The sequence below is a fragment of the Dermacentor silvarum genome, chromosome 5 (genome assembly GCF_013339745.2).
Source record: "Dermacentor silvarum isolate Dsil-2018 chromosome 5, BIME_Dsil_1.4, whole genome shotgun sequence".
NCBI lineage: Eukaryota > Metazoa > Arthropoda > Arachnida > Ixodida > Ixodidae > Dermacentor > Dermacentor silvarum.
The window spans coordinates 163,708,798-163,725,920 of record NC_051158.1 but is presented as its reverse complement, the minus strand read 5'-3'; the positions used below and the strand labels follow the sequence as shown (position 1 = coordinate 163,725,920).

General features: G+C 48.4%; 1 protein-coding gene across 2 annotated transcripts in view; it reads right to left on the bottom strand.

Moving 5' to 3' along the window:
• Nucleotides 1-14,982, bottom strand: part of LOC119454527 (astacin-like metalloprotease toxin 5) — an 81,069-nt gene extending 66,087 nt beyond the window's left edge. The window contains exons 1-2 of one of the 2 annotated variants that reach the window (XM_049666888.1): nt 14,699-14,982; nt 3,776-3,852 (exon numbers count right to left, since the gene is read on the bottom strand). In XM_049666888.1, the coding sequence (XP_049522845.1) occupies nt 3,776-3,852; nt 14,699-14,807 (186 nt within the window). In that variant the 5' untranslated portion in view covers nt 14,808-14,982. The remainder of the gene's footprint in view (nt 1-3,775; nt 3,853-14,698) is intronic. The other variant, XM_049666887.1, reaches the window with a different exon arrangement.
• Between the last annotated feature and the right edge of the window lie 2,141 nt (nt 14,983-17,123).

Genomic DNA, 17,123 nt, shown 5'->3' with positions numbered 1-17,123 from the left:
AAATGTTGCCTATGCGTAGTTCTTAGTTTAGCTGTTAGTTATTATTTATATATGAACACTTCAGCGAGAGAACTCTTTCATTAAGCAGGTTGGTCACGAAACCGATGACAGCCAATGAGGCAACCAATGACACCCCGAGGGGGAACTAAGTTGATCAGGCGCGAAGGCGCTCGCGCCGACATCGGCGTGCTTGGCAAAAGGGACATCCCCTCGTTCATTCGACGCCACCGACGGGACGAGTAAGGCACGGCCGGCGCCAGGAGGTCCAAGGTGTTCATGAGAAAAAAATAACTACGGCAACTTCGCGACACCGCACCCCTACGGAATACAACTAAGCTTGTGAGCGAACTAGCATTACTTCTGCATGGATAATACCACTGGTACTCGCGAAAAATACTTTTGAAGAATGCTGGTGGCCATATTTTTTGCGACAGGGCCATCCCCCTGTCAGCGAGGGGGTGATGCAGAAATCGGAGGGGGGGTCAGGACATCCGGACATCCCCCCTGGATCCGCGCCTGAGTCCGAGCACCTATTCGTGGTAAGCAGGAAGCGACATCGGTATTTGTACTCACGTGTTACCGTGATAAATCAAGACGTAGTCCCTCTGCGTGGTGCGGTTAACAAAGCGCAGGCAGCTCATCGCCTCAATCCGAGCCATGGCTTGTCGGATCACTTGCTTCTCTCGATCTGCCGAACCAAACACCGTGTCAGGGCTACAGCATCTTGATTTCACGGGGAAAGGGTTAGAGGCGAATATGTATGTGTGCTTGACAACGTCTGCATAACCGCTGGATGCGGGCCTGTTTCTCTCTACGATCTCTCTATGCTGCTGGCCCACTATATATAGCAGCAAGCCCGCGGAAGAAGAGGACGTACGTGACGCCCTACATCATAATCATTATAATCATCATCACTGTAAAGGACGTTGACAAACCGCAGGGGGAGGGGCCTGAATAGCAATTTCGCCCCAGAAGTATGGAAGGTCGCCGTTTTCCGCCCTGGCAGAAGGCGAAATCAGAGGAGGGAGGGGGGGGGGGGGGATTCTAGCTGGTCAGGAGGCGCTCTTCGGCTGCAGAGAACCCGTGTCGCCACCCCGGTGCATCGTAAGATGCCACACGGGCGGTCTGAAGATGCGCGGAAGGGGGTTGGCGTTAGGAGCAGTTTTGCCCAGAAACGCGAATGGGGCCAAACGCCTTCTTGCACTCTGCCTAAAACAGACCACGTGCAAGACGCCATTAGAGTGTCGATGGGCATGCCTCGGTGGCAGAGAATCCATTTCCGGGCCCGAGGCATCGTGTAACACGACGCATGGGCTAGTATAGAGGCGCAGTCCGTCTTGGGACTGAAAGTTTTACGGGCCCGCCGAAGACGGACCACCCGTGGGACATCATTGTGCATCGATGGGCGCGTTTCGGTGATGATGCCTTTTACTGAAGTGCGTGGTTTTTAACGAAGGCGCGGAAACCGGGCGACTCGGGTGCTTCTTTCTCCCTTAGTGTTCTGGGAAATGCCGTGAGAGTTTAACGGGTCGCGGAAAGGAACGGCCTGTGCATTATTAGAGAGTTTTAGAATAGGGCAAGCCACGGTACTGCGCACCGGCGTAGGGTTCTGCGCATGCGCAGTACAGGTGCTTCGAGCGCTTGCGTCCCCCTAATCTAAAACTCTATATTAACGCGATAGCGTTAAAGGCCTCGCGTCGCAGTAAATTCGGCGTCAGCGTTGGCATCGGCGTCTGCGGAAATTATCCCGAACCACCCCGACCGCGCAGGGCCTCTGCGTGGTGCAAGGTGTTAGTGAACAAAAAATGAATTTCTCACAGTGAAATCCGCCAGAAAAATGGTAAAGTAGACTTAGCCACAACCTACAGACATGGTGGCGTCGGACTGTTATTTGAATGTACGAGGAAACATAATTCTGTTACGAGGAAACTCAAACACAAACCCATTTTGCCAGCATTTCTACCATACCAGCAGCGGCGCGCTCGGGTAGGCTACTTGCGAAAATCTAATGCAGATGGCGCTCGCATCCTCGGCAGGTTAGGGAGCCTACATTCAAGCGCTGTTTTAAAACGGCGTTGCATGTAGGCTTCCTACGGCAGGTCAAATTGCGACTTGGCCTGCCTAATGCGTTTTGGACACACGCGCGTGCGTCTGGGCAATAGCGAACAATTAATAAAATAATGAAAAAAGGTCCTAGGGCCTTCACATTTCAATATAAGATGACTTATATTGCCCCTGGAAAAACGTCTTCCCAGCAATACATTTCTGTTTAAAAGTGAAGCCGACTTTAAGGGGATCGGTGTAAGCTTGGTCTTTGTAAGCTGGCTTTCCCACGTTCTGTGTTGCAGTGAAGCCTACTCAAAGAAAAATACGATGCGAACGGGTCCCGATAACGCTATCGCGTTCCACTCTTAAAGGCGAAGCTTAAGCATCCTCCAATTTTTCTTACGTTGTCACCGTCAATAACAACATGCGATTTCTAAAGAAGGCTTACAAACCTGGCCTTGGAGCCAGATGATGTAGGGGATGACGCCTCTGGGCCAGAGTTCCGCACTGCCAGTCACCGCGGCTCTCTGCGAACATGCACAGATCGCGATAACCATCTCTAGTGATCAGGCTAATTGGCTGATTGCAGCGCTAAGTAATTACCAACGTGGGGGATTTCGTTCTGTCCTCCCAAATATAAACACAGCTTAAATGAAAAGATGAAATCGGTGGCGGTGACTTAGCCCACAACTAGCACATCTGTATCGGCAGTGCAGGTCATTAGATGTATAAGCCTGTTCATTAAACTGTCTCCAGCGGCGTGAACGCCGATAGTAGAAGGCGACTGCCATCCCTCTCTCCCGCCACAGGGGGAGAAGGGCTGTCCTTCCCGTGTGCTCCAACGAGGGGGGGGGGGGGGGGGAGATTCAGAGTTGAACTCTGACCGTGCACAACCTTAACGTGCCCCACAACTCGGTTTCACGAGACCCCTCTGTATCGACGCCGACCACCCCGTACCATCACGAAAACGGCCGAAAGATCCCAAGAAAATTATTCACTTTAATAAAAGAAAGTAGGCCAAAGCGGTCCGGAAAGTATGTTCAGGAAAGGCTAGCGGCATATCTATTGTTGATGCGCCGTGGCTATTTATAGTCTATTCATATGCCATATCGCCTATATGAGCAATGCTTAGCGTGGTTGTAAGCAAATAGCGATTCCGGGTCGGGCACAGAAATGGGAAGACCGGAACAATGTCAGAGTTTGGGAGTTAGTGCCTATAATGATCAGGGCATGATTGATGATGCTGAGGATGAGACGACCCAGTGGGAACATTCGGAAGGAATGAACCCAAATAAGGAGTGCCGAGTTGTGCAGCAATAAGTTGGACGCCTGGTATATTAAACGATGTAAACGCGTTTTGCGCTGTGAGCGAAAAAAAAAAGAACACGCTTACCGTCGCTTCGCTGTAACGCTTAACTGTCGCTTGACGACCTTATGTTTTAACTAGAACCACAAAGAAAAAATGCAAGATTAAAATTTTGTGTACATTATAGGCACCTGACCACAGTTGCCTATAGGCATCAGGCGGATTTTTGGGGATTGTTTCGTGTTTTCAGAGAGCGATGGTTTAACAATTCCTCTTTTTCGAGGGGTAGCTTTTAGTTTTGAAGCAAGGTTAAATTTAGAAAGCTAGGGAGCACGAGCAACGATACTTCGATTAAAAAGATCGAGATAGTTGTATGGAAGAGTCAGCGAATTAATGTCAAGAAAAGGGAAGAACCTGTCTTACATCGTCCGAGTTGTCTCCAAATGGTATAATGTCTCCCTCAAACAGCTCATCTTGTCGTAGAGTCCAGTCGGCGGCGCCTGTGTCAGAATTTCGTACAAGGAAACATGTACACAACACAGCAGTCAACAGCGTTACCGAAGAAAAAGCCCCAAACATTATTTCATCTCAATAACTAGACTACTCCGAACCACGTCAATGAGCACCAACTCCTCGATACGATTAGACACTTCCACGTGTTGATCAAAACCCCATGGTCCTTGTTTAAAAAAATGGCCGCGTATCTGCGTGCTTCGCTGCAAATGTCGTCGAAAGACGATAGTCTTCTGCCGGCCATACTACATGAGTGCTGGTCTGATCCTGGTCTGGCCTGTTGCCTCCGGGTGCGCCTCGACTCACGATCTTGCGCTAGCCGCTCGGCTCGTTGCTCGGACGTTTCCTGGGTACGCTTTAGACGACGAGCGTCGGCACGCCGGCGCTTCTCCGCTGCAATTTGGTCGTCGGTCTTTTCCCTGCGTTGTCTGGGCATGTCTTGTAGAGTGGGTTGTATTTCATCAAGCGGCCATTTATGTTTTGCCCTGCCTCAGACAGCGCTTCCTTTATGTTGACGTGCTTTATGGGCAACCGCGCACACTCTCATTTATCAATGTGACGATTCTGTACCTCGTACTTTTTACAAACTTACAATTTTGTGCACAGTGTGATGCGCGTGTACGCTCAACACAGCTCGAATTTCCGGTGAAATACTTCAAAATGGATGAAGTCCTCATGCAATGTTATAAAAAAATGCGTGACCACCTCCGTCTTACAGGACTGTAATTCAATGCTCTCTGAGACCACGAAGGCACGCACGCTTCTCTCATGCCAAAGTCTCTCTTTGAAGCTTCTAGCGCGTGCGTCACCTGCCAGTTTCCCGCACTCTTCCCTCGTGACAGCTTTAACAATTTGAGACGCTGCACTGCCTTCGGGATCAGCCCACATTTTTGCCAGGGAGACACCTACAAAGCAGGAGCAGTCTGCATGTAATGCTAGCGCAATACGATGTCTCAGGATATCTACAGAGACACCTTTCATCCCTGCGCGTCCAGGACCTGTTTCATGCCAAAAATTCGGGCGATGTAGTGAAGTACCTGGACAGGGAGACGTCCCGTTCTCTTTCAGTGCTCAGCATTGACGTCAAAGACATGTTCTATTCGTTACCACGCGACAGGCTTCTAGCATATGTGAGGGACTGCGCGCAGGAGTATAATGGCGAGCAGACGTTTGTGGACAAGTTCCCGCAACTCAGGGTCGGTGTCTCAGTGGCAGCGTTTGTGAAACCTTTATCTGTATATTTTGGCTCGACCGTCAAAGGGCGGGAAGACACTATTCTCCCACAAAAATCACGGTTGTGCAAAGCGTCATAAGTAGCACCTGTGTTTAGCGAACTATTTTTGAACAGAGTAGAACGTGAGCTCGAATCTGCTGTAGATGGTATTGTGCCACAGACGTTTCGACATGTGGCACAATATGTGGATGATTATGACCCACCTTGGTTGCTTAGTGGCTATGGTGTTGGGCTGCTAATCACGAGGTCGCAAGCACTTCATGGTCATGCCAGCTGACGCATGGACAATTGCAGCAGGGGAAACTAGAGCTCAATCAACTCCACAAGACAACCTGATATTAAAGTGGCGACACGTTCTACAAATCATTTTGCCTGATACAAAGTCTGCTCCAAAACGCCCTTGACGATTCCCACCACTGTACTTGCAGAAAAAGTATAGTATGCCGCAGCTGAATAAACGCTCCTCGTACCTGTATGTCTGGTCATCTTTTTCCACCATCACAACGTTTTGTAAAATAAATTACTGAAGCTTAAAGTACTTGCTAGCGAAGCATCTGCCAACAAAACATCGGTTGTTGCTATTTCAAACACTTTGCTCTCGATGGTCTCTGTTCGGGCCTATGTCGGGCCTGATTTGCAATCGGGCCGGGCCGGGTAGGGTAGGTGAAATTTTTGTAGCGATATCATCAAGAGAGAACGATATTTTTGACAACTCTAGGCGGTCATACAAGGAACCATCTAGTCTACCGTGGGGTGCCTCAAGGAGGTGTACTGAGCCCAACCTTATTTAATGTTGTTCTCGTTGGACTCGTCAAAGAACTCATAGGCACAGTCTCGGTCTCTGTGTAGGCAGATGACATCTGTATATGGACCACGAGCTTAAGGCGCTTACAAGTACAAACGAAGCTACAGCGTGCAGTGTAAATAACGTCGCAATACCTAAATAGTCGTCGACTACAGCTCTCACCGACAAAGAATGTAGCCATGGCATTTACACGGAAGTCAATGGCCTGCTACTCCGTCATGATTGATGGCAAGATTACCTTCGGTAACCCACTACAAGTTTCTCGAAGTCACCATCGACCGTGACTTATCTTGGTCGAAGCACATCTGTGCATTGAGAAAAAAGCTTGACAACTTTGCTCAAATCACTCGACATATGTCTGGAAAATCGTAGAAGCCATCCCAATCATCTCTTCTGTAGCTCTACCAGGCATTATTTGTTGGATACCTCCGCTACAGCGCGCCTGTACTTTTTCGGATTAGTACATCTGCTGTCCGCACACTTTAAGGACCTCAGGCTCGAGCACTAAGAACTTGCCTAGGATTACCATGATGTACTTCCACATGGGGCACTATTGCAGAGGCACGCTCATGCCCAGCTCGATTTGATCTGCAACATGAGCCAATGCGTAGGAATAGGAATAGGAATGCATAGGCATCGGAATCATCCACTGACAAATGTCACAAGCTTACGGGCTGACGCCGCCTACTCAGAAGCCGTACTGTCGCAACTAGATCTACTGCCGTCGGACTTCGCACCGCATAACATACCGGAAGTTCCACTCTAGACGATGGCAAAGCTGACGGTGAAAATCTGAATCCCCGGAATAACGAAAAAATCGAAAATGCCGCTTGCGGGTCTCAAACATTTCGCGTTATCCTACATTGCTTACAAGTACGGATATACCGAACATGTTTTTGCAGAGGGTTCTGTTACACAGACACGATACCTGCAATGGGGATTACGCGGCGGTTCAAGATAGGACACAAAACATCGTCTACAGCAGCTGAGTTGACCGCCATTCGAGAAGCAGTCCGCTGCATACTGCAACAAAACCTCGCTAACTGGATAGTGTTCTGCGACTCAAAACCGGCGCTGCAACTCATAAGCAATTATATGAATCAAAAAAGCGCATATAGTCTTCTAATTTACGACATCATGGCTCTGCTTACTCAGGCGTCTCAATCCGGACATACCATTGCGCTGCAGTGGATTCCCAGCCACTGTGGAATAGCCGGAAATAAGCAGGTTGACGCGGAGGCAAAAATGGCGCATATATACTGATGGGAAGATCATAAAACTTCCCTTTTCCCGTTATGACATCAACTAGTTGCTACATAACTCCATCAAAACGCACCATCCTAATTTCGCTTGCCTCGTCCAACTCTTTCTTCACGATGACTGCTCATTCCCATTACTCACCAGTTTTTTCGTAGCATTCGGCCATGCGCAGGTACAGGTTGGGCCTGGTCTTCCTGCGTTCGAGTGGTGACCTCGTTCTGCTTCCACGAGCCAGCCCTACCGTCTCAACCAGCCAGCTGCTCAAGATTCTACTTTTAGACTTTTCTTTCATTTTATCTTATACAATAAATATGCTGATCGCTGCGGGTCACTGCCGAGAGCTGCCACATAATTTCCTTAACCTTCCTTCCCGAGCCGATTACCAGGTTTCTTTGATGTTACACTAGCACTACCTGACTTATTGATTTTCGGTGATCCCGCTTAAGCTCGCTGACTTTGATTCCGAAACTCATTCTTTTTTCTCTCTTTGATTGGTTTTTTTCTCGGAATTAGTTTTTTTGGGTTGTCAGCCCTGATGACCCCTTTCATTTTATTTTATGATTGTTTTTAGTGCCCGTTATACCTTCCCGTGGTGCGGGCTCCCCCCACATTTCTTTTTTTATTTCCTTTTTGCCTTGGGGGACAAAATAAGCCATCAAAACGTCTATGGCGCGACAATGGGACAGCCCCGAACATCGGCAAGAGCGCCTCTATAGACTTGACACCGGTTTGCGATTCCGGCTTCCACTTCAGATGCGGAGAGGCCAGGAAACACTAATCCATCGATTACGGCTTGGTGTGGCGTACACTCGCAAGTACCTTCTCAAGATTGGACGAGAACGTGACCCTGATTGTAGCGTCTGTCACACTCCCGAGAAAATAGACCACATACTTTGCATGTGCCCTCAATATTCGGCCGAGCGAAGGGCACTAAAAAGTAGTGTTGACTGTTCGGACTCCCGCCCCTTTTCGGAAGCAAAGGTTTTAGGCGCGTGGAGAAGAGTTGATCATGCCCAGCTCACCATAAGATCACTTTTGAACTTTATGTGTGAGACGGGCTTAGACCGTCGTCTCTAGGACCTGTTAAGTCAGGACTTGAGAAGTGAAGAAAGTTTGCACGATGACGTTTGCGCGATGACGTTTTGTGTGGACAACACTACTCCTGTGTGGAGTGTGTGAAAAGTGCACAACCGCGTATTAGACGTGTGCAAAAAGTTGCTCGTTGTACGATATCATATAATCACCTGCCACCTACCTCTCCCTGTATCTCCCACTTCCCCTTACCCCAGTGAGGAGTAGCAGGCTAGAGACACGATCTCCAGGCCGACCTCTCCTCCCTTCTCTTCATTAAAATCTACTCCCTCCTCCTAGTAGCGATAGCTACATTACGCCAGGTTTTGGCCTCTTCGCCGTCGCCGCACTTTGAGCCGTGGCCGCACCGTGACGTCACACCATGGCCCCCCGATTCTCCAGCAACTCGGCTCGTAGCGGTCGCCGCGCGGCCACCGGTCCTGCCGTTGGTATTAGCCGTTGTGCGCTCACCGCGCCTGCTGTGTGACGTCACACCACGGGCCTCGATTCTCCGTCGACTCGGCTCGTCGCGGTCGCCGCGCGGCCACCGCTCCTACAGGCGCGCGTCCGCCGTTGCCTGGCAACCGCCACAGCTGGCGCGCTCGCCGCGCCCTCTGTATGACATCCCACCCCACGCTCCGCAGCTGCGATAACCGGGAAGCAACACTCCATTTGCTAGTAGATACAGTAGTTCAACCGGGAAGGGGAGAGCTCGCATCGCCGCAGCCATAGTTGAGGCCGCAGTATGGATGGTGAGAAGTCGGCCAGCCTGAAGGATACCAGGGATCGCCGTAGAAATGAAGTGAAGAGGAGACAGCGCGCTGAAGAGACTCAAGAGGAGCATGCCGAGCGGTTGGCACGCTCCTCCATTACATTACGGATCATAGAAGCGTATTCATTGGTGTGGAAAATACAGTTTTACCCGTTGGATGACTACAACGTCTCTACTTTCTTAGTATAGTGGGAAACCACTAAGTTTAATAACAACATGTCTAACTACAAGCGCAGCCTAAGCGGTCTGTAGCTATCGACTAGGTTTAACCAAAGCTAAACCACAGCCAATTTTTTGTCGGGCTCGGGCCGGGCCCGGGTCTCGCTTTGAGTCACCAGGCCGGGCTTGGGCGGGTAAACTTTAACAGTCACTGGGCCCGGGCCGGACCCGGGCCGATAATAACGGCCCGTGCAGTGCTCTACTGACAAGTACCACGTTGTGCTCGAACCACAACCGGTCACAAGAGCTGCAGCTGGCTCCGAAGTTCCGGTTGAGAAACTCGCGTTGAAACCTGGCCGTCGCACCGGGGAAGTTGGCGCTAGCTTGCCGAGGCGTGCACAACCGTTGTCGGGCTTCTGGAGTGCTATACGACGCCGACATGTGGCCTCAGCATCGCGTTCCCGCAACTCAGGGTCGGCGGCTCTTCGCTGACGTTTGTCCTCAACATCGCGTTCCCGCAACTCATGGTCCACGGCCCTTCGATGACGTTTCGCCTGGGCTTCGGAGGCCCTCACGCTTCAATCGGCACGTCGACGACGAGGCCTTTCCCGAGCGCGTTCATTCTGGATGGATTTCCATGAAATTTCTTCAAAATTAAATCTGTTCGTTACATAAGACATTGAATGGCTCATAGCCTCTTACCCCCTTAAGCAATGGCTCATAGCCCCGTAAGCGCGACCTCTCCATTACAACGACAGAAAAGTGAAATTCTACGCTGGAATGATTAGCGGCAACGCAGCCAGCTGTGGAAGCAGACGACGACGACGAACGCGGGAGCAGTGGCACGAGCGCGTGCCGAGCACCTGTTCATATATAACCCCGCTTTTAAGGGAGCGTATCATGAACCGACAGTGGTTGAATCGGTTAGCGTGGTGGTCTCGAAACCCGGAGGTCGGTGGTTGGAATCCGCAGCCCGACGAGTAATTTTTATTTTCGCGCGGCTTGAGAGTGAGAGTTTTTGCGGTCACACCTACAACGGCAACAACACTTGTGAGGCAATACAAGCTTCACTTGAAAAGCTGCTGAAGGACATTTGTGCCATAGACACACTTAAATGACCTGTTTGAAGGAAAGCATCACAAGTTGTAGCATCAAAAATGAGATTGCCACATATCTACATAATGACAAAAAACTAAATAACAAGTACAAACAAAAATCACATGTTAATTATCATGCAGGTTCCTGTTGCAAAGTAGAAATTTTTAAATTAAATTATGGGGTTTTACGTGCCAAAACCACGATCTGATTATGAGGCACGCCGTAGTGGGGAAATCTGGAAACTTGGACCACCTGGGGTTCTTTAACGTGCACCTAAATCTAAGTGCACGAGTGTTTTCGCATTTCGCCCCCATCTAAATGGGAGCGCCGTGGCCGGGATTCGATCCCGCGACCTCGTGCTTAGCAGCCCAACACCATAGCCACTGAGCAACCACGGCAGGTCAAAGCAGAAAAAAAAACGCTGTATTTCCCATCCTGTTTTCAGCCTTGCTTCAAAAACTTTTGTCGTTGTCTCACTTCAGATAAATTGCGATACTTTGTTTAGCAGACGGAGGACTTTGACAATCGGGTGTTGCGAAATATTAGGCTAGTTTTGAATAGACGGCAATGCTGAATAGATCCTTTTCGAATACGAATAGAATAGTTAGTGCACAATATTCTATTAGAATATTCACCCAAACCGAATAATTATACTGCTACGTAACCATCCTCAATAAAGTAGCCTGAAGTTACCGCCCCTTTTCATGTTTTCCTTGTCCTCGTCCTTCTTCAGGAGTAAATATCCTTTTCAGAAAATACAGACCAGGCCAAGCGCAAGTTCTTCTAAAGCGACTTGGTCAAGGTTATGTACGCTTGCTGAAACCTGCTCTAAACGCATATTTTCCCGATCTATGTCGACAGTGGCCACGACGTCCTCTGATAATTCGCGAATCAGAAAGACCCTAAGAATTTGCTTTCGTCCCGAGAACATTCACATCAATATGACGCAGATCGTCTTTCACGCGTGCTGCCACTGACCTGCCATCGCACGACGACCTATGGACGGCGACACTTTCGTGCGACCTTTTGTGAATGGTAATGTGGTTTTGCGACACTTTTGTGAATGGTAATAGTTTGAGCAGGAGCTGCGGCCCTCTAAGGAGTCGGCGCGCTACCCAAAACCAGAACAGAGAGGCAGACAAATAGCCGCGAAATGGGGGAGCAATAAGGGTAGCGCATGGTTCGCGTTTATTGAATTCTGGGGTTTTACGTGAAAACACCATAGCCACTAAGCCCCGCGGCGAGTGGTTTTCGTTAAAAGTTAGGAAGTTGATCTATCAGAATCGTAAAAAAAAGTTCACCGACGATTACGACACTCCCTAAACCTAAATTGCAGTTGGCGTGTTTTCAGTTGGCGATATATTGACTGGCGCGGACAATGTCTCGTGCGGCACGTTGCAAACGGATCGAAGTGTAGCACGACTGCCTCACGATCGCCGGTGGAGGCGCGATTCACAGCATTTGCCGCAGACAGACCTCCGCTCACGCAGTGCTTTGTTTCCATATATGGTATCGCTGGACGTGCTCACCCTAGCTGGCTCGCCGCATGCCATCGGCGAACAGACGACGGCGCACTACTCTGGCGCCATCTCATAGCGGTCGTCGCCCGTCTTGCGCGGCACTACGCGTTTCTTCTCACGCTTTCGCCGTATACCCTCCCCCACCGCTTTGCGCCTCATGGTTCCGCTGCGCCCTCCTCTCCACTTTCCTCATCGCGCTCTCGATCGCTGTCGCCGTCTTTCTTCACCCTCTGCGCTCCACGTTGGGTCTTTCACTTTTCGCTGTGCTCGTTCTCTCGGTTACCCGCCGGGGTGGCTTAGTCAGCTAAGGCGTTGCGCTGCTGAGCACGAGATCGCGGGATCGAATCCCGGCCCCGGCGGCCGCATTTCGATGGAGGCGAAATGCAAAAACGCCCGTGTGCTTGCGTTGTAGTGCACGTTAAAGAACCCCAGGTGGTCAAAATTAATCCGGAGCCCTCCACTACGGCGTGCCTCATAATCAGAACTGGTTTTGGCACGTAAAACCCCAGAAAGAAGAAGAAGAAGATTCTCTCGGTTACGTCGAGGGAAAACGCTGACGCTCGCCGAAGGAACGGGTGTCTGAGGGCTGTGCTCTAAAAATGACCAATAATTGATAAACTGTGCAAACCAGTACCAGCAGCGTCGAAGGAGCTGTCGCTTTTTATTGTCCCATCTGAAGTTATTAAAGGAAGCGTATCTCTCTATGTAAACATAATAGAAGGGGGCTTATCTCGAGTAAGCGTGCACCACAAGACGGTAGAGCGCAATTATAGCATCCGTGTGCCGTCTGCAGGATGTAGGCAATCGTTAAGGGTCCCCACTGTCTCGGGCATGTACAGATTCCTGATTATACCGATGCCTAAGAACTCCCACAGCAAATGTCCACAATCCTGGCGGCTGTCCGTGAACAACCCACACGTGGCGCGAGTGTTGCCGCCTGTCAGGACACCAGAGAACTGTGTTGATATGCGCCCTTCCTTTCGTTTTCTTCAGCCCACCAAGGCCCTGGGCCATCCTGTGCGAATGTATCCATCGATCCACGACTGTACAGTAGCGTTATACGAAGACTGAATAAAACTCCACCAACCGTGGCACATTTCGTACGCAGGCAAGCCGAGGAATTAATTTCATTTTATTTCACATTATTAGATCACATCAAAAGCAGAGTGCACAAGGAATGTTCCGCCAACAGCTGAAGCTAGTAGAAGTCCATGTTCACGCACAATTTGCAGCACAGCACATGATAAAGCAACAAAGTAATGAAATAACACATTCAAGTATAATTAAAGTAGCAAAGTCGCATTTAAGCAATCAGTGAAATAGCACATGCAGTAAGTTACAGCCAAAAATAGAGATCTTCAAAAAAGTATACGCAATTAACAAAAGAGTAACAAACAAAGAAAAATAAAACAGTCACATGTACAAAGCAGTGAGTTTGTCATAATTACGGTCATATTATATGGACGCTATTAGATGATAGTTGACGCAAATTATGACGAGCAATAAAACAACAATGGTGTCTCATCTTTGAGACATAGAACCTTTTTAATTGCTGCAGAAAAGTTAGCTATTTTAATTCCAAGTGCTATTGCATTCCATAATTCTGCATCATAGTGTTGTACGAGACTTTCGCCGTATACGTTACACGTGACAGGCAAATAAAATTAGGGTTGTTTGCGTTTCTAGTGTTACTCGTTGGTACAGTAAACAGTGGAATGGATGATTAATTGTTATTATAAATAATGTCATTGATTGTTATTAAAACCTCTACTCCAAAGACATACATGTACATGAATGGGAGTATTCGAAGTACTTGAAAAAGTAGTTGGTGGCGGTGACGTGCTGCACGGAACAAAATCACACGTTAAGCCCCTTTTTTTTGTTCAAATCGAATGATAGGTTCCAAATGATACCAAATGTAGAGCCCCAGGATTCACAGTGACAGTGAAAAAGACAGTAATGCATCACTTTTAAGTCCTGGGTATCAAAGTACGTTAGGTTTCTTAAAAACGCAAAGCATCACGCTGTTTTTTAGCAGACTTCACTGATATAGACTTTCCAGCTCAAATTACACTGTAATGTAACACCTAGATATTTTATAGAATCAACCTCTTCCAAGCCACAGTTATCAAAATAAACCTGCAAACGTATCAATACGTTTATGTGGTAAGCCCAAAAGGTTTTACTTGCAACTTCTTCCCACCTTCACGCCTTTTCATGAGAGTGGGTGATCTTTTGATGCTTGGAAAGAAAGGAATGCTTTCTCGAATAATGGGAGGGTGCGCGATGACTCGGGAAAATATGGCTGTCGCACCATCGCATCTGAGCACTCTCTACGTTTACAGGAACTCGATGCGAGTGGGTCAAGTCAGAAGTCGGGCTGAACAAGCCCGACGTGACCGCGTTTACATGATACACCAACTCGCTTCTGACGAGTCTGGACAACGACAGCACACAGCGTCGAGACATGAACGTGTTCGAAATGTGCATCCGGTTCCCCCTGTTGTCTGCGTCAGCTCTATTTCATGAGTCTTATCGGTACGATGAAGTTGCACGGCGCAGTGCTTGTCTTGAACTTGCTCCGACACTATTCTCGCTGCCGGCGCATAAATCGCGACGTCACAGCGGCCCCGCGCAAGTGTTGGCGCTGGCGGGATTAACCCATCCGCGTTCACATGTAAATGGGTCGGGCTGGGTCATCCTGCCTCATGCAGTCGGGCTGAGTTAGCCCGACTCGACTCTCATTCAGCCTGCCCGACTAGTTTTCACATGAACTCGACATGAAAATTCCAGCCTGTGACAGCATTATGATGTTGGTAGCGTGACGGGGAATTTTTGCGACAATGAGCCGTTTGCTCTAGCGCTGGCAGATAAGAACATATAAGCGAACGTTGCGAGTTGGAAATATGCGTACCTGTATAAAGCGTTGATGCTGGTTTCTCAGTCCGAGGAGCTCCGAAGGACTGCGACAATGCAATTATTAGGAGCAGTGCGCAGATGTTGGTTTTTGCTCCGAGGCCCATGCTGCCGCAGTAATTGGTTTCTTGTATCGCTACTACTGGTAGTGCTTTACACGCAGGCGTGCTGAACGGTCGTCAGTCCGGGCGTTTATATCGATCTTTTAGAACGACACGGCAATATGACGTCTTTACTGACATCTAGTATCGCACATAACCGCGATAATTCCCAATCTAACCTTTTGCGGATCAAGTCCTGCCGTTATGAGGGCGATATCTCCGTAAAGCAGCGGTCGTAACACGCTCACGCCAGCGAAAGGGACAATTAGAGATAAGCGCGTGCAATTATGCAAAAGCCTCGATAAAAACTGCCGCTGTATGCGCAGATCACTGCAGCAAAAAAAATGAAATCGACTGGGAGATTGAGTGGTAAGTGGAGCATTCTGCAGCAGCCCGCTCTTGCATTGGCACTGCATTTGAGGTACGAGGTCAAAATTTTTTTTCAATACAAATCTACTAGCATGTTCCAATGCCTTGCGATTCCTATCTTACGGCGAAAGTCTTAGATGACTCATGGGTCGAAAAATTCTAAGCCCGTCCGATGTTCTGGCACCAAAATTCAAGTGACGTCTCACGTGACGTCTCAGACACATTAAAGAAACTGTTATCATGAGTAGAAGCAAGTTCGAAATGACCATGGAAGCTGCGAACATAGCCGCATTTGGTGACGCATGCGCCAGTAAGCCATCAATTTCTTTATCAATAAACGAGCTCGATTACCTGTGTTCGCGTTTAACGGACACCCTTTTAAATAATGAGTGTGGCAACGAAAGTGTCTGCGTGTGGATTTCTCCGTTTTGTTCATATTTGCCGAGCAATGTGCACTTGTCTTTTTACGTTTTGAGGAGTATAATTACGCCTGCGAGAAATGTTAACAAATATGTTGTTGAAAATCATCGCTTTGTGTTTGTCTAAGGTGCCTTTCCGTCCCCCCCCCCCCCCCCCCCCAATGTGCCTGCGCTACAAGAAAATAGACGAATTAAAAACAAAGCGAAAGCCATGGTCGTGCTAAGGTGTCATTAACCACGCAGAACCGGTGGCGATGTCTAGGCAACCGAAACAGAGAACAAGCAAAGGGCAAGACAAGCACAGAGAATACAAGTAAGAGGAAGTAACATCGCATTCGAATGAGAATGTCAAAGTAATGTCATGAATATCTCGTGAGCGCACAGGCTTTCGCCTTCATCCTCTTTAATGTATGCTAAAGTGAAGACGGTCTTCCTTAGCGAGTTAGCCCAACTTTTCCGCATCGGGTATGTCTGTTTCTAGCTTCGATCGTGGGTCAATCCCGGAGCGCGTGCATTCTAATTTGTGGGCCGATCTCGAATATAGCTTAGTCAAAAAATCCGAAGCAGTCTGACCCTCCTCCTCGACCCGTGACATGGGGGCTGACGTGATATTGTACCGCGAGCTCCGCCCTATTCGTACCCCGAACTCACTCAGGAAGACATTGTCTTTTATCTACGTCAGCTAGAGCAGAACTGAAAACTGGGCCTAGTTGGTACTTTCTGATATGCATAATTTGGTTTGCGCACAAAACACGCGGACGAAAAAGTAGATGACTTGAGCGCAAGCTCTTAACAGGTATGTCAATTGAAAGTACATTATTTAATGCTGACGATGATGATTTAATGACATGCCCTTTGAAACGGAACGGTGATAAATAATCACCGAGCCTGTTTGAGTCAGGTAAGCTATGCATGTTTTTCTTTCAAGCAGTTTTATATGCATCCCCTTAATATTTTTTTCTCTTCCTCAAAACTGTATCTACCTTGTACCGCTACCTATGCCTGTTTCGGATCCGACTGTATCAATCTCTTCTCTGCTTATTTTTTCCACCAATACTCTAAACGTATCTTACTTACCTTGACTTCTTACCGGTTGATGTCTCCCGCCACTTTAAATCCAAGTGCTTCTGGAAGGTGTACTTTACCCACGGGTCTCACTAGGTGAACACCTTCATATTCCATTAAGATGTGCCGAGTTCTTATAAGCACCACCTGGTGGTGAAACTAACGCCGTGATAAAGATATTGACTAAAAAATATGATAAATATATATAAGGAAATATAAAATAAAGATATGACCAGCGCAAAAACAGACACAAAAAGAGACAACGAGGACTACCACTTACTTCCAACGGGCGTTTATTACAAAGAAGCATGAATCGTCGCGCACATGAACACAGCCACATATACTTGTGTAAGTTATCAAGACTACTACAAAATTTCAGGAAAAACCATCAAATCCTAAGGATCCTCACGTGCAGATGACTCTAAGTAAGCAAATTCTTTTATCCGTCAACGCTACGGAAGGTTTACTG